Source organism: Oreochromis aureus, linkage group 18 (assembly GCF_013358895.1).
Source record: "Oreochromis aureus strain Israel breed Guangdong linkage group 18, ZZ_aureus, whole genome shotgun sequence".
In the NCBI taxonomy this organism is placed as follows: Eukaryota; Metazoa; Chordata; class Actinopteri; order Cichliformes; family Cichlidae; genus Oreochromis; species Oreochromis aureus.
The window spans coordinates 9,902,157-9,920,975 of NC_052959.1; the positions used below are offsets into that span (position 1 = coordinate 9,902,157).

The 18,819-nt window shown below is 37.6% G+C and overlaps 1 protein-coding gene across 2 annotated transcripts; it reads right to left on the reverse strand.

Moving 5' to 3' along the window:
* Positions 1–477: 477 nt before the first annotated feature.
* Positions 478–5,783, reverse strand: LOC120434531 (complement factor H-related protein 1-like). 2 transcript variants are annotated; one of them, XM_039602755.1, is made up of 8 exons: positions 5,635–5,783; positions 5,362–5,553; positions 4,383–4,571; positions 2,965–3,021; positions 2,540–2,701; positions 2,288–2,449; positions 1,469–1,494; positions 478–1,350 (listed from the first exon to the last, which is right to left on the reverse strand). In XM_039602755.1, the coding sequence occupies exons 1-8, from the start codon at positions 5,687–5,689 to the stop codon at positions 1,318–1,320; spliced, it is 876 nt and encodes a 291-aa protein (XP_039458689.1). In that variant the 5' UTR covers positions 5,690–5,783; the 3' UTR covers positions 478–1,317. The 2 variants fall into 2 exon arrangements, with proteins under 2 accessions (XP_039458689.1, XP_039458690.1); XM_039602756.1 differs by lacking the exon at positions 4,383–4,571.
* Positions 5,784–18,819: the final 13,036 nt, after the last annotated feature.

Consider the following 18,819-nt stretch of genomic DNA (forward strand, 5'->3'; position numbering starts at 1 on the left):
TAGAATGTTCTCTGACATCACAGGCTGCTCCTTTGAAGTACCATGATTGGAGCAATTCAAAATAAAATGCCTACAAACCTACTGTAAAGGAAAGGCTTTTATTTTGTAGCATATACTGATTTAACACTATAAAAGCTACTCTACAGAAATTGCAGTAAAAAATAAAACAAAAGCAAAATATAAGTTTAATAAATGGTTATTAAAAACCCTAACCACAGTAGAAGACGACTGTTCAGTGGAAAAATATTCAACATTCTAGAGATTCTCATGCATATTAACTTCTTTTATAATTTAAACTAGGGCAAGTAGAAAACTTTGATATTTAGTGAAAGATGTTTATGAACGCTATCCAATGAGAGTTACTGAATGACTGTAGGCAGTGAGATCATGGTGGTTGCCGAGGTGACAGAATGTCATCTATGTTTTGTTTTAAATTCAGTTTCAATGCTGAATCTAAGAAACAACAGGCTGTAGAGGGAGACTTTAATAGAGGTTTACTAAATTTTACTATCATATCTATTGTGGAAAAACCTGTATATATTTAGCATAATATATTCTAAGTATGCAAACTAAAATTCACAGGAGAGCTTATGAGACCACAAACACTGTTGAGATCCAGTTCAGAGACACAGGTTTTGCAGAGGTGAAGCCTAGAGGACAGCTGGCAGCTACAGATTTGCTCATCTGCTTTTTTCCTCACAATTTCAACATTATGACTAAACTAATGCAGGTATGAGAATCAGGCATAGGCTGTGTTCTGAAAGGTGTCTATGAAAAACTGTAATAAATGTATATGTATTACATTTTTAAAATTAGAATAAAAAATTTATTGCCATAAACCTGAGTTGTCATATACATCTGTGAGTTTATGTGCACAAAAGTATGCACATGTGGTCTGTGCATGTACACACATGAAGAATCTGACATTGCAGCATCTATGAAAGTGTTCATTGTGTAGAACTCACAACCCAAACCTCTACTAGAAAACTGTTAAAAAAAATACTAGTTTCAATATTTAAACAGTCATTTGTAGATGTTCTAAGTATGTACAAAGAAAAAACAGCTCCACTCTTTTAGCAGACAAAGCAATACAAAGACGTCTCTGATGATGAAACATTGAATTCAGACCTCAGCCAGCCATCGACACTTTATGGATTCAGTGTACACATCATGTATTGAGTGCATTCAAAGTTCAAAACATTTATGGACAGTTTGGTGTTTAAAGAACAATCAGCACTAAAACTGTGCAAAGAAAAGAAACATGTTTTGTTGTTGCTCTGCAGGTTCTGGTTGAAGAGTTTCAGAAAGGTCGTGTTGTCAGTTGGGTTCTCTGAATACTCTGCACACTTCCTGATTAAAATACAAATAAAAAAATAATTTTCAAACTGCTGTGTAAATGTTATCCACAATTTAATATACTTCTTTGAAATGTATATATTTGAAAAGTAAATCAAAGAATTACACTTACATAAAAAATGTCAGCTGTGGGACAACCTAAACATAATCAGACAAAAGCAACAAAGGGGGCATATCAGTTAGAAGCTCAGATCCAGTAAACTTTATTAGTGAGGACGGATTTACTGCATTCAAAGATAAACCTACAGAGGAAAATCCTCTCTGTTCTTAAAGAGCCAGACTGCTTTTATTCTTCATGTTTTACTTTTATTCCATATTAACATTTGCTGGCAAAGCTGCTTGCAATCATAGACAATGACTCCCACTCCCTCCATTACACACTGGACAATCTGAAGAACAGTTTCAGGAACAGATTTCTTCAACTTCACTGTCTGAGGGGAACGTTACAGGAGGTCGTTCCTTCCTGCTGCTATCAGACTCTGTAATTCATCCACTTGGGTCAGATCCACACATGCAGAACAGGATTAAACACACCTAACTGCACTCTGTTACTTTGGTACACCACGGCATATATTTGCACACATATTTTATTTTCATATATATATATATTTATGTTTGTATTTATACCTATATCTCAATATTTATCTGTTAATGTCTCTGACATGACATGAGTTTGGCTGTTGGAAGTTGGAGACGAGTCTATAGGCAAACATCAGCTGCAGCCTTTCACAAATCAGCAATGTTAGGTTTCTATTTCAATATGTTCCTGTGTGGGAAATGTTTATTTATTTGTTTTCTTTCACTATTCTTCTTGAAATGATGTGTTAATTAGATCCTGGAGAATGAAGTTTCATGTATGTTAGCTGTTACAGGAAAAAAGAAACTGAAAGAGAAACAAGTTAAAATATAAAGAGATCGTTTATATACTTACATGTACTCAGAAATATTCTTCTATTAGTGCACCGAACATTGATATAATAGTCTTTTGTTGTACAAGGAAAAGGCTTCGTCTCTCCTTCCCGCATGTATTCAGATGATGATTTTACAAGACCATAACGAGCATATCTAGCAGGATCCACCACACAGAACGCTTCTGCAAAAACAACAACAAGTAAAAACAGACATAGACGAATTTTAAGAACATTTTTAATAAACTTTTGGAGAGAAAATAATTTTTTAATACCTTCACAGGTGGGTAGTTTGGACCAGTGAGCATCACTGTAACAACTCACAGCCTCTGGACCAGCTAGTTTGTAATAACGATTGCACTGGTATTTCAAATACATTGGACCTTCTTCCACAATTACAGCATTTTCAATGTATGGGCGGGCTCCACACGACTGAACTGGAATAGAAGTGAGTGAGTGTAAATAAATGATCATTGTGTACTCAGCTGTTTAATTTTTCCAAATCTTTGAATTCCTGTACAACTTACCCAACCAATCAAAATTAATCATTTTTGCAGTGATCAACAATTCATTCATTCATTAACACTGGCTTCTAATTCCAATCCAGCTGCTTGTTGTCATTCAAAAAACTAAATTAAATATATATAAACTGAATTTGATGTATATGCTGATTAAGTGGAAAAGGTTGTGAGCAACTTACCATTCATCAGCATGGGTCTACTGTCTCTGTTATTTGAGTCAGAGGTGCTAGAAGATGCTGCAGGAGACAGAGCAGATAACGTACATATACAGACAACACATCAGTCAGCATCACTTTATAAACTTCTTTGACTTATAAATCAGTCCTGCTGCCAGCTGTACCTCCCTGATATGTCATCACAGCAAATCATCCTGTCCCCAGCATCCTCTTCTGTCACAACAACCCTCTGCATCTCTTCTTGCAATACATTCATGAGCTGAGGTCTTTCTCTTTTCTTCCTGCTTGGCAGCTCCATCTTCAGTATCTGTCCCTATGATGCACTCATTTCAAATCTTGTTCCTGGTCCTGGTGAAAATCAACTCTGATGCCTCCAGCTCCTGTCTTTTTATCAGTGCCACCATCTTTAAATCATACATCAGAGCTGGTATCACTACTGTCTGATAAACCTTCCTTTTCTCTCTTGTTGCTATCATTGTGTCAGAGTTCACTACGAGACAGTCATCTCCACCCACTCCACCCTGCATGCAATCTTCTTCACTTCTCTTTTGCACCATCTGTTATCTTGGTTGACCCAAGGTATCTCCACTACTACTTCTCCTTCTACTTGCATCTTCACTTTTCCACCTGCATTATCACAGTTCCTTTGTCGGCACTCTTGGTACATCAAAGAGTGAAAGTGTCAGGCCAGGACTCTGCAGTCTATTAACACCTACATGCTAGTGGACATGAGGGGGTTCACTTCCTGGCGTTCCAGGAGGAACGCTGGTTTGAGTGGGGAGTGAAGGAGGCCATTTCCGTGAAAAGGGAAAGACCATCTCTGATTCGAGGAGGGAGCCTCAGGGTACATCTTTCAGCATCTTCCAGTGCTGTGATTGCAGCCATTCCCCAACTCTCTGTGAATGCTACTCATAGCCAGTGATCAATGATTTTTGATCAGTAGTTTTTGATCAATGATCATGACAATTTGCATATTAATGATAAAGAAAATGACCCCATTGTCCATTGTTTATTCAGTGTTGCTAGTTTCAGTTATTATGCAAATGTTCTGTTTATGATGTTGGAAACCTGCAGACAGATGAGACTGAAAAGTCACTTGGATGAGTGACGAAACATTTCTTCCACTGAAAACGTCCAGCTGAACAGAATCAACCTTTCTGGGATGTGAATGTTTCTTTTCAAATCATTGCTGTACTGTATATATATTTTCTGAAGAGAATAAATAAATGGTTTAATGCTTCCTCTGCCTGCAGGTTGGGAGGAGTTATTGTTACAAACTTGTCAATAATGGTGCTTAAATGCTTTTCTGTGAAGATCAAGTCACATCATTGAAGATCAAGTAACATCTATACTACATGGATACTATATTGTTATAATGTTATGTTATAGTGTGTCAAGAATTCTAATTCATGTCCACTTACTGCAGGTCGGGCCTTGTGTCCAGCTTCCTTGTGTACAAACAGATTTTTTGTTGTGTGCTCCCTCTGCAGTGTATCCATCTTCACACTCATACTGCACTTCTGAACCTGCAGCAAACACTTCCTGATAGTCCTGATGAACGATGACTGCATGGGGGATTTTAGGAGGCACGCTGCACGCATTCATGCTTTCTGTAAAATTAGTTTAAGACTCAACAACGTCATTAATCCCAGAGCAGGGCAGTTTGTTTGTAGCTTATCCACAGGATCAAACCCACAAAACCTACAATCCTTAAACACTAATCATAAAAGCTCCTGTGAGTTGAGTCATGGATCAAAAAACAGTGAGGACCTGAAAAAAAATTACATAAAATGCCCTTATTAACAGCCTTCGTCTCAAATTTGTTCTGTGTTGTCCGGTATTAATTTTGTTGACCAATAATTTTCATCATAGTGTGCATACTGTGGTGTCTAACCAGATACTTACAGATACTTCGCAGTTAATCCAAATTGCTATAGCAAGAGTACTATCATCATACTTCTTTGGTATCATCTTCTCTTTATTGGCTCCTTTAAAATGCAGAATTACATTTGAAACTCCTCCTCTGACATAAAAGGTCTTAAATAAAGAGTTAAAGTTTCTAAAAGTAGAATGGGAGGCAGCACTTTCATCTATCAGGCCCTTCTTTTGTGGAACCAGCTCCCAGTTTGGATTGAGGAGACAGACCTCTCTACTTTTAAAATTAGCAGTTTAAGGAGCTTGGAAAGAAGGCGACCAGATTTCTTTAAGTGGGTGAAACACATGATACAAAAAAAAAAAAAAAAGTGATAAATTAGAATTTTAAACTGATGTTGGCATTAAATTAAAAGTCACATAAAGTAAAAAGGAGTTCATTCTACCTCACTGTCTGATGAAATCTGTGTGAAAATGTTTCAACTAAGACAAACAAGAAAAGAAAGAAGAGCTATTTGCAGGACTTACCTATACACTGTGGCTCATGAGACCATCTTCCATTGTGACATGTGCTGGTTGCCCACCAACCCTTCATTGCTAGCTGACGTCCTTCGTTGCAGGTGTAGCTCAGCTTGGTGCCGTGAGGGTAAGTCTCTTGCTTTGGGGCAAAGAAGCCACCGTCCAGTGTGGGAGCATCACAGGCCTGTGTGGTGCTCTGTGCTGAAACACAACATTGAAGTAAGTGCAAAACATTATCAACCAGCGTAAATGTTTGTCTGTGAAGTTACTTGTTGTTCTCACCGTGCAGCACTCCAGGAAACCAAAGAAGAGCAAATGCAAAATATTTGATGCACATTTTTAAATCGTCCAACAACAAAGCAGCACCAGCAGTTAAAGGTAATCCACATGAGAACCAGCTGCTGATCACAACTGTCACCCAAAAGTTTGTGCAATCATCTCGGCCCTTCCCATTTTGTGGGATGGAAAAAAGTTTGTACACATTCAAAACAACTTTTGAGAAAGCACAGGGAAAAAACCCAACTGTTTTTCCACAAAGTTTTATTCAAATATGTGGTCACAATTTTTTTTATTGAGGTTCTTTTTAAACATGAAGACAAGACATATCGGAAAAATCTCAGCAACATCTATTTTTCATTGATTTTATTCATTACACATTTGTTCGTATGTTTGGAGCAGTTCTGAGCATTTTCCCTGAAGCCAACGAGAATCATTTACTTTGAAACATCAAATCAATGAAACTATTTACTGTCCAAATTTCACTTCCCGGACTGGATGGATCAAAGGTCGTATGTTTGACCTGATTGTGCAATTTATTCAGCTGCTTGGTAAGTAACTGCTTCTAAAAGTATATCTAACATTGTTGCATTGATGGTTTCCATCAAAGTTTACACACTACTTGAAATGACTGTAAGAAACATATATCTGTGTAGTAAGAAGCAATGATAATGTGGGTGATATATTCACTGTGTACATGACTCTAATGTGAGGATTAATGCAAGAAGTCAAAGTGATGCAGTTGCCCCCTTGGTGAGGTAAATAAAGTCACATTACTCCACCATTTTATTTTAAGCGAGCAGCATTAAATTGCTAGGCTAACATTGTGGTGAATGGAGGTGTAAGACCGGACTCATATTCTCTGCTCTAATACATCCCAAAGGTGTTCTGTCAGGTTGAGGTCAGGACTGTCAAAGTCGCTCATCTATGTCTTTATGGACCTTGTTTTCTGCACTGGTGCACAGTCCTGTTTGAATAAGAAGCCTGTTCCATGAAGCCTCTACATGCTTTTCTTGAGCTGATCTAAAGCTGACATGAAGTTTGGAGGTCTGTAACAATAAACTCTACAGAAAGTTGGTGACCTCTGCTGACTGTGTGCTTCAGCATTTGCTGTCCCCTTCTGTGTTTTTACGTGGTCTACCACTTTGTGGCTGAGTTGCTGTTGTTCCCAATCACTTCCACTTTGTTATAATACCAATAACAGCTGACTGTAAAATATTTAATAGTGAAGAAATTTCACAACTGGACGTGTTGCACAGGTGGTACATCCTATCATATCACTGAGCTCCTGAGAGTTTCTCATTCTTCCACAAATGTTTGTAGACGTCTGGGTGCTGGATTTTATACACCTGTGGCCGAGTTTATTTTAGAAAAAGTTCAAGTAGGGACTCAGTCACTGCGACACTTTAACAGCCATACGTTTAAAACTTTAATGTCACAAATCTATTTTTCACTGCATTGTGGACAAATGCAGTACACAAAAAACAAACAAACTTAAAAACAAATATACACTTGTTTCTTATTTCTTCTGCTGCCCTTTAAGATGCGCTGTAATAATTTCAGTGAAGTGCAGGCAGCAGCCTCAGCAGAGAAGCCCAGACCTTCCTCGCCCCAGCCACCTCCTCCAGCTTGTCTGGGGGAACAACAAGGTGTTCCCAGGCCAGACTGAGAGATATAATCTCTCCAGCGTGTCCTGGGTCTGCCCCAGGGCCTCCATCCGTTGGGACATGCCCGCTACACCTCACCCAGGAGGCATCCTTGTCAGTCCTGGCATTTAGTACATGCAAAACTAAAATGTGAAAAATTTCTCCATCTTAGTCACTGTGAGCTTATTCATTAGGGCCCAAATGCAGGACTCAGAGGCTGCCATGATATGAAAAAATGAAATGAAAACCAAACTGAAGCCAATTTGCGAAGGTAGCAGCACAACGAGAACATAGAATAATGAATGAAGATGCCATGTTATGATTAGAAAGGAGGTGCTGGGCCCGATCCAAGGGTGACAGAAGGACAGTAGCGGTTTTAGATACGGGCGACACGGGCGGTTGCCCGGGGCGGCATCGTGATGGGGGGCGGCATCACGGGCATCGGCAAAAAAAAAAAAAAAAAAAAAAACATGCTCGTACTCATGCTGCCCCGACATCAGCCAGCGCATAGTGGGAAAGTCATAGGCACCGATCGGTTTTCTATCGCCCATTTGCTGGGAGTAAGGGCGCCCTCCGTTTGCGAGGTGCGCCTGCTGCTTGCGGCACAGGGAGGAGAGGGCGGGGCGGCGGGGGATTCTCTGGCTGGCTGGAGCAGCATCTAATAACCAACTCGCAAAATAAAACAAAATAAAAACAAAACAACAAACACGAAAACACCAGACATTATGATACAGACTTATAATTTGCACCGATGTTTTTTCGAAATTCTATACACGAAAACTGAGCGCGAGAGCCCTCGGTGCGCCTGCTCGCTGCTGAAGTCAAAGTAAACTTTATTGTCATCTCCGCTACATACAGTCCAGTATATAGAGAGACGAGACGACGAGGCTCCAGTTACAGCAGTGCAAATAAACGAACAATAAATATAGTAGAGTAAGAAAATAAATATACACTTTAGGACTCGGGGTAAAGGGATCAATAACAATTTAAAATTTATAATTTACAGTTTGATGATTTAAAGTCTCACACATAACCCGTCGAAAGGGGAGGGAGACCTGCTGCTTCCAAATAGAGCACATTTCATTCATAGTGTTGTAAATCTAAGCCCATTATGTATTCATGATCTGAATCCTGGGTTGTGTGAAATCCCAGAAATAAACCCTAGACAAAGTTAATCTGTGAACTAAGGTGTAGGTCTGTTAGGTTATGTTGTGGTGATCCTCTGGTTGAGGGATGGGTGTTCATACTGGAGTGCAAAATTAAAACCAATGGAAGATGGACAAGAAAAGTTCAAAGCCATCAGGTGCTCAGTTTAGAAAAAAGAGAAAAGAAGAGGAGAAACGAGCAAAAGATACAGGTAAACAGATGTGTCATTGGATAATGGCAGGTCATCCTGAAACAATCAGAATCAGAATACTTTATTAATCCCTAAGGAAATAATGTGGGTTACAGTTGCCCCAAGAAGAAATGGTAAAAATAGTAACAGTAACAGACTAAACTCCAAACAATACATTATGTTACAGATTTTAATATTAATTAGTCATTGTCAGTTGTTGATTTGTCCTGTTCTCATTGTATGATGAATTATGATGGCTGTTTGGTAGCCATACTATGCATACTCTCTCTCTCTCTTCATATGTGTGTGTGGACAACAGTTTTATGTTAATGTACAATCCTTAACATGTTTTGTGTGTGTGTGTGTGTGTGGGGGGGGGGCGCCAGAGGGAGTGTTCGCCCAGGGCGCCAAACAGGCTAGGACCGCCACTGCAGAAGGATACACCCTGGACAGGTCATCAGTCTGTCTGCAGTTGTGGCGTATTAATTCAGTTCAATTTAATTCAATTCACAACAACAGTTTCCTCAAGAATCATTTTACATTTGTACACTGTAAAATGTAATTCTAGATGTTTGTTATTTCAACATATTATTCTATATCAGTTTGACGATAGATGACTGAAGTTGTTGTTATAACATAGAATTACAAGTTAAAAACGTCCCAATTACACCAAAAAAAGCTAACTTGAAAACTCATGTCCAGCTAAATCAGAAACTTATGTGAACTTGACAATGTGGGTAAGTTGAGCACAGCAGGATTCAAAACTGCCTCACGTGACTGCTACCGAGGTGCATCATGGGGAATTGGCGGTTAACGACATGCTCACTTTACTTGGACGTTTTCTAATCGTCTTCTTTGGAATATGCTTTCAAGGTGAGTAACATTGGTTATAACTATAAGGAAAGAGAGCTACAAAAGTTGGAACATGTTTCAAATTTATGGCATGATGTGTGTTTTTCTTTTACCGAAATGTTTGCTTTAGCTAATGTAACTTTAGCCGACAAGGTCCAGCTTGTGTGTCATGACCAAACTTGACCTAATAAACTGACACATGGCCTTTTTTATGGGTTTAATGTAGCACGGACCAAATCACAAGTATTGTGCCACTAGCTTTAAGGTTGTGCACTCAACCACTGTTGCGATATTAGCAAGCTAACTCAGCTAATTAATAAAGCTTATTTCATATTGTCTCTGTACTTGTAAATTTCTTTCAAGTTCACAGGCTGTTGTATTTTGGTGGAAGTTCATTTTGGCAATATTTCCAATAACTGGCTGGGTTCAAAAGAACTTTTTGGCAGGACTCGGATGCTTGTTGCCATCTGTTTACCCCTATGTAATCACTTAGTTGTTATTAACTGCTGCATGCTAAGCTGCAAGAGTGCACTGAGGACTGAGACAAAATATGGTCTACAAACCAGCATTATATTAGTTTTTATCAGATAGTCCTCCAGTGTGCTTATTTTTTGCTTTAATTCTATTGTGCAGTTATTTGTTACCCTGAAATGCTTTATGCTTAACAACAGCTCACTATTTTGACTTATTTTTGAACTCTTGTGATCAGTATGACTAGATTGTGTGAGTTTCCATACTAAAAGAGCTGTAGTGATAAAATAATTGGCATCAGAGACACTGATTTTTGGCATGGTATACTGCAGAAGTTTTTTTTTTTTTTGCATAATTTACCTTTTAATTAAACTGCATTCCCTGTATTGTAACAAAACTAACATTGTTTATATGTCAGAAAATTAGCAAACATGAATAAATGGCGAAAACAATATAATTATAACATATATTTTTATTTGACTTATTTTAGGTCTGTGAAGCCAAACTTGATGCTGGGGATTTATTTTTGTCAGTGGAGTCAAATGGTAAGTTACAATTTGTGCATTTTGTCATACTGGAAACACCACAGATTATATTGTAACTTAATAGCTCTGTAGAACAAATGATATAAAGATTGTAGTGTCAGGGTACTTCTTAAGAAGTAATATGGCACTATTGATGATCACATGCAGGTGGCATAAACTAAATATTCAGACGTGTTACCAACAAATGATTCATTAACAAAAGCAATGGAGCAGACTGTTTAGGTTCTTGTGGTTGTAATAACATCCATAACTGCAAGTTTGTCATTAATTTATTTTCACAGGTCTAGATGATCACATCTGTCTTTGTCATTTAAATGAGGTGGACTTGCAAACTTTGCGCTCTTTTGGGTAAATTGCTGTCCACTACATATACACAGAATGTGCACAGTATTTCAGATCTAAAAAGGGAGTATGTAATGGACTTGCTGGCTTTAATGTAAAAAGCCTGTTGTGTAACTTTAATGAGGCAGTTGGACTAAAACAGTATTGCTCATCAAGGTAAACATCTGAGGAATAAGGAAATTGTTACTTGTCCTTTTACTCAGTGTTCTTTTAATTGCACGTTTACTAAAGTTTTACATCACATAAGTCATTTTCACAATCATTCTACTTTAAAAGATTTCGAGACAGAGCTTATTGTTCTCTGAACTTCGTTGTTTGCTGAACAGCAGGTAAAGTGCATCTTTTTGTTTGTTTGCTTTTGTGTGTTTGTGTTTTCTCTAATGGGCCTCAGATGACTGTTTGCTTAAATTTGGGTCTCAAAGAATCTTTTTTTTATTCTGCCTGTACTCTCCACCCCTCTTCTTCTATTGCTCAGGTTGAAGCAGAATTTGCCCGTCTTACATCTGTTGACCTGAAAGGGTTCCTTTTTGCTGTGCTTGACCATTATGGAGAGGTTCGTGGAGCTGTACAAAATCAAGAGCGGCATAGGAGGGCTAACTAGGCTCATAAGATGCTTCGGTGATGATGTAAGTGTTCAACTGCGAAATGTTCTCCTTTGTTTAAGTTTTAGGTTATCCAGTTCAACTGATGAACTCATTGAAAGAAAGCTGATAAGTAAAGTCTGTCATCATATTTCACAACTGGACATTTAGTGTGGTAACTTTTACAGAATCTGTGTATATTGGTGGTAGGTTGGATATCATATTCTACTTGAATGTCCTGATAAGCCTGATTCAAAATCTCCAATGATAATCATATATTGATGGAATTATGTATCAAAAGCTGTGAATTTGGAGCTGTCTACATGCTTCATAAACACTGTTTAAAAAATGTTTTGGTTTTGTTTTTGACTTCTTTGACCAGAGCCCTACACAAAAGGAAGAGGACAGAGGACCTCATTTTCTAAAGGAAGATCCCTCACACACTTTCAAGACTGTGAAGGTTAGCATTGTTTCTTTTAGTAAATTTAATAATGACAGCACCACAGTGGATTTTAAATGAAACATGTGGCATCTATGAAACAATAGATGCCACATGATAACATGTGTACTTTTTCCTCACCAAATGTATTATTACAAGATCTTTGACACTGGATTTGGTCTGGGTTTCAGAGAAACTAACTGGCAAGCTAGCATTGATATTATTAGTGTCTTGTGTTTATTCATGTCTTCACCAGGGTCTTTGACATTTCGCTGCTGTACTGTTCACTTCAGCTTTACGTTTGATTTCTCACATTGTATATTGTAATGGCAGAGATATTAGGATATTTAAGGGGCTGCAGTGGCTGCTACAGCTGTGGGGGCAATACTTTGGTGAAATGTGGACCCTGGAAAAGAGACTGTGTAGACTGGGTAAGCAATTAAAGGTTACTGGCCGAGAGTCATTGGGCAGCTGGGTAAAGGTGGATGTTGATATTCAGTGCCAATTATGCAACCTGTTCAGCCATGTCTATATGCTCTTTTTCATGCTGTTAATATAGGGGAAAAATAAACTTTAATCAATAAACTGATTAAAGAAGCATTGTCTATGGAGCCATAATCTGATCCTGTAGTGTAGCTGCAGTTTGCACATTTCATGTATTCTCAGCCAGATTTGGTTTAGAGCACAGCCAATATTTAGCATAAGTAGATTTAAATTCACACACAGATGATGGCAAGCTACATTGTAGCCACAGCCGCCCTGGGGCGCACTAACAGAGGCGAGGCTGCCGGACACTGGCACCACCGGGCCCTCTGACCACCACCAGTAGGCAACAGGTGAAGTGTCTTGCCCAAGGACACAACGACTGAAACTGTCGGAGCCGGGCTCGAACCGCAACCTTCCGATTACAAGACGAACTGTCAACTCTTGAGTCACGATTCAGTCATCCACCCATGTGTGTGAATGACTGAATGTGTAAAGCACTTTGAGTCCTTAGGGCCTATACAAATACAGGCCATTTACCATTTAAATTGAAAATTTTGTTTGAATTCTGCAATTGAAGACATGCTCAGTTATTTATGAACATGGTCTTTGTTTAAAAGCAAGAAATGGATTTGTAACATGGGGTGCATATCTCATTCTGAAAAACTTTAACAACTAATAAGTGTTACCCAAAGCCAATCACCATCATCCAAAGCATCAGTATGGCTCTTCTTTGGAAAGACATGTATTGTTAAGCACAAAGAATGTTGTGTAATTGTAATTGTGTAATTTTTTTTTTTTTTTTGTCTTTGAACCTTTTATAGCCGACAGGTATTGAAGACACGTTTTCTAAGAGGATGAAAGTTGGCATTGCGATGGTGAAAGAAGAAGACATCATCGATGTGTTGGTTGTCCTTGAGGCGGCAGTAATCCTGTCTAATCTGAGGGATGTCTCAAGTGCCATTTCCATGCTGATGGGCCTTCTTTTTGCCCTCAACATAGACTATCCAAAGGAACTTAAGGACATCTTTGAAGTCATTCAGAACATCCTAATGAACATTGGTGGAAGGCAGTGCATCTCACTAGTGCATGGTCTAAGAAACAGACTCTTGCAGAAAGCCATGCAGAACTGTAACTGTATCCCTTAGTGTTAAGGACAGTTTTTATTTTACTGTTTGTTTTTTTATTCTTGCAAGTTCTCATTCTCACTTTTGTATGTCACTAAATGACTACACTTTACATTCCAGATTAGACAATTACTCATTTGTTCATGGTTTAAGAAACTTATGTGAACAACAATATAATGGTGGACTTTGCAGATGCTTATCTCATGCAAGTCAGTAGTTTTTCCTTTGTTTTGCAATTGAGTAGACTCAAACTAACGTTTCTGAAATATTCATATTATCAAATGTTTCAGAAGCATGCACTCATTTTCAGAGATATTGGTTCTGTGGAATTTGTTGCAATTGTAAACGAAGACAAATACAAGAGTTTGATGTCTTAGTTGTTATAAACTGATCTTTACTGTCACTTATCAAAGGTTTTGTACTATTTTAATATTTCAAGTTTTATGCTAACAGGTGTGACTGAGCACAATGAAGTTTAAAAATTTTGCAAATGTAAAGAATAACTTTTCTAAAATAGCAAGTGTTCGTTGATACATTACATTAATGCAGACTTTATGTTGTTACTTCACAAGAATCACTACTGCTCCTAGAGTATTGGTCAGAATTTAATCTTCACCCAAACTGGGCTCAAGACCAAGTTCAAATTTATTGTTTCACAGGGAGCAGCCTTTGAGTTTTGATGGATTGTGAGCCTGATGAGCTACATCACTGATTTTTCTGTTTCTCAGATGACTAAGATGGCACAATAAATGGTGAATGTTGGGTGCTCATGAGTAATTGTCTTGTCATGTTCTTAAAACAAACTTTCTGTATGAAATGATCAGATAGACTTTAATGGAATCTGTGGGTTTTATTTTTTTTCTGTAAACAACAGAAAATTAATTTAAAGGAATGTAGATATTTAAATCTGAGATCTAAGATAAACCTAACAGGTAGTTTTGCTGAAATGGATGTTAGAAAGCTAAAAAACAAAACAAAACTTAAGATGTTTAATACACATTTTTCTTTACATCCAGTCAATCAACTCTGATAATTAAAATGAAACTGATTTACAAGTTCACTCAGCTACCTTAAGGAGCTCAGTTAATTAATAAACTTAAATCAACTTAGCTAACAAATTATGTTAAGCTAAAATAGATTCCTAAGTTAAAAGAACTACTAAAGTATTTGAATTAACTAAAAAACCCAAGTCAACTGAACTAGGACGAGCGTTTAAACAATAGATTATTTTAATTTAGCTGAAAGGGTTTTCCCAAGTAAAAATGACAATTAAAGGAGTTGAACTGACTAACAAATCTCAGTCAACTAAACTAAGACAAAAGTTTAGACAACATGTGATTTTTCATTAAGATAACAATTGGTTGTGTTATAAGAACAAACTCTATTTCTTGACTTAACTTAAAATTTTAAGGCAGCCCTGTACCTGATATTTTTAAGTTGAAACAACAAGTTATATTTTACAGTGTATACTGACACCTACGTTATTATGTTAAAGTTCAGTAAGGACGATCTGTAAGTTTTCATCTGTCTGCTTTCTTGGCTGTTTGGCTGCTAGTCTGTTCATCACATCACTTCCACTTTTTCACAGTGTCCTAGTCAGTGCTGACATCATTGCTCCAGTCCAATCATCTAATCTGATCTAATTGCTTTTACTTTTTCACACAGGGGCAGGTGGGTTTGAATAGCTTTATATCCCTTAATAAATGAAATCATCGTTTACAAACTGGATTTTGTATTTACTCAGGCTATCTTTGTTGAATATTAAAATATGAAAATACTTTTTCACAGTACTGTTCCTGCATGTTTTAACAACACTGTATTTCAGGGTTTACTCATAAAAATTCAACCTTTATGCTGAGTCCAAGAAATCATTGTCCTGTTAACAAAAATTACAAATTGTAAATTCATGTCAAAAGTGTTGGGAAAAGTGGTTTTGTTGTTACTTCTTCTCAAATGAGATACAGCAACTATTTCAGTCAGACTTCAGAGCTTTTCATGTTCCTGAAAAAGCTTCATTGAAGGTGATCAATTATTTGTGACCCACATTAGATTCAGCAGATATCACAGCCCTCATTCTTTTGGACATTAGCTGCTTTCTGCTTTTGATATTGTGAATCACAAGAATCTTTGGGCTTGCCTCAAATGCTGGGTTGGAAATAAGGACTTTCTGTGTCTGTTGATCAGTTCTTTAAATCTTCTGCTCCTGTTTCTTGTGTGTTTCTTGGACCAGGACACCAAATGAGGGTTTTTGTGCCGTCACAGACGGTTTGAAAATGTCAACCTAACTGTGAAATCTATTGGTGGACCAGTGTGTCTATGACATGTTTCTCTGTGATACTGTGGTGCATCAACTTATCATCACCTCATCTGTAAAAATGAGTTCAGCCAACCTTCGGACGAAGCTGTTTTCTGCAGCTTGTATCCACAATCTTATTCTTTTGGTCACTACCCAAAGCCAACACCATCATGAAGCATTAAACAAATCAATAAACTTGTGCTTGTGTGCTCACTATAGTGTTTCCATTATTGTTATTTATTAAATAATATTTTGATGTACATAGTAAAAGAACTGTTCTACACAGTTAGCAGACAAACCAATACAAAGACGTCTCTGATGATGAAACATTTAATTCAGACCTCAGCCAGCCATCGACACTTTATGGATTCAGTGTACACATCATGTACTGAGTGCATGAAAAGTTCAAATCATTTATGGACAGTTTGGTGTTTAAAGAACAATCAGCCCCAAAACTGTACAAAGAAAAGAAACATGTTTCATTGTTGCTCTGCAGGTTCTGGTTGAAGAGTTTCAGAAAGGTCGTGTTGTCAGTTGGGTTCTCTGAATCTTCTGCAATCATCCTGATTAAAACACAAACAAACAAACAACAGCAGAGTGAAAAACATCAAGCATATCTATTTCAAAAAAACTATATTTGTTTGAAATTAAACCAAAGAATAACACTTACATAATATTGACGTCCATGGTCATCGCAACCTAAACAAGAAGCAGTGAGTTTGTCAGTTAGAAGCTCAGATCCAGTAAACTTCATTAGTGAGGACGGATTCACTGCATTGAAAGATAAACCTACAGAGGAAAATCCTCTCTGTTCTTAAAGAGCCAGACTGCTTTTATTCCTCATGTTTTACTTTTATTCCATATTAACATTTGTTGACGTTACTTCATTGATATTTTTGGTGTTTTGTAACAATAACAAACTGTTTTGTGGTGATTTGGGGGCAACTGGAACAAGTGTGGAAAGAAGATGCTGCACAGTAAATCACTTTGTTCCTGTGATAAAGAGTGAATCTCCTGCTTTGTGTGATGTGCTGGGACAAAGGCAGGCAGATGAGTTTGGCTGTTGGAAGCTTTTAACTCTACATACTACAACATGAAGTGAATGTGTCATTCCTATAGACAAACATCAGCTGCAGCTTTTAACAAATCAGCAATATTAGGTTTTCTATTTCAATATGTTCCTGTGTGGGAAATTGTATTTATTTTTCTTTCACTATTCCTCTTGTTTGTGAATCAGATCCCAGAGAAGACATTTCCATACGTGTTAGCTGCAAAAGGAATAAAGAAAATTGAAGAGTTCAAATGTAAAGAGATAAATACTTACATTGGCTCAGAGCTATTCTTCTGTTAGCACACTGAACATAGATATATTTGTCTCTTGCAGTACAAGGAAAATATTTTTGTTCTCCTTCCCGCATGTATTCAGATTGAGTTACTGCAAGACCATAACCAGCATATCTAGCAGGATCCACCACACAGAACGCTTCTGCAAAAACAACAACAAGTAAAAACAAACATAAGAAGAATTTTTAGGAACATTTTTAATAAACTTTTGAGTGAAAAATATTTTTTTATACCTTCACAGGTGGGTAGTTCAGACCAGCTACGATCACTGTAACAATTCACAGTGTCTGGACCAGCTAGATTGTAAAAGCCATTGCACTGGTATTTCAAATACATTGGACCTTCTTCCACAATTACAGCATTTTCAATGTATGGGCGGGCTCCACACAACTGAACTAAAATAAAAGAAAGTGAGTGTAACAAAATGATCATTGTGTACTCAGCTGTTTAGTTTTCCAAATCTTTGAATTCCTGTACAACTTACCAAACCAATCAAAATTAATCATTTTTGCAGTGATCAACAATTCATTCATTCATTAACGCTGGCTTCTAATTCCAATCCAGCTGCTTGTTGTCATTCAAAAAACTAAATTAAATATATATAAACTGAATTTGATGTATATGCTGATTAAGTGGAAAAGGTTGTGAGCAACTTACCATTCATCAGCATGGGTCTACTGTCTCTGTTATTTGAGTCAAAGGTGCTAGAAGATGCTGCAGAAGACAGAGCAGATAACGTACATATACAGACAACACATCAGTCAGCTTCACTTTATAAACTTCTTTGACTTATAAATCAGTCCTGCTGCCAGCTGTACCTCCCTGATATGTCATCACAATGAATTATCCTGTCCTTAATATCCTCTTCTGTCACAACAACCCTCTGCATCTCCTCCTCCTTCTTTTTCTCTTTTCTTCCTGCTTGGCAGCTCCATCTTCAACATCCTCTGTCCAGTATCTTCACTATCCCTCCTCTGCACATGTCCAAACCATCTCAGCCTTGCATCTTTGACTTTATGTCCTAACTGAACAACCTGAGCTGATGGACTCATTTCTAATCTTGTTCCTGGTCACTCCTGATGAAAATCCACTCTGATGCCACTTCCACTTCCTGTCTTTTTATCAGTGCCACCATCTTTAAACCATACATGAGAGCTGGTTTCACAGTTCACCTCAGACAGTCATCTCCACTCACTCCACCATGCATGCACTCTTCTTCTTGTCTTGTGCACCGTCTGTTACTTTGGTTGACCCAAGGTATCTCTACAGGGAGTGCAGAATTATTAGGCAAGTTGTATTTTTGAGGAATAATTTTATTATTGAACAACAACCATGTTCTCAATGAACCCAAAAAACTCATTAATATCAAAGCTGAATGTTTTTGGAAGTAGTTTTTAGTTTCTTTTTAGTTTTAGCTATTTTAGGGGGATATCTGTGTGTGCAGGTGACTATTACTGTGCATAATTATTAGGCAACTTAACAAAAAACAAATATATACCCATTCCAATTATTTATTTTTACCAGTGAAACCAATATAACATCTCCACATTCACAAATATACATTTCTGACATTCAAAAACAAAACAAAAACAAATCAGCGACCAATATAGCCACCTTTCTTTGCAAGGACACTCAAAAGCCTGCCATCCATGGATTCTGTCAGTGTTTTGATCTGTTCACCATCAACATTGCGTGCAGCAGCAACCACAGCCTCCCAGACACTGTTCAG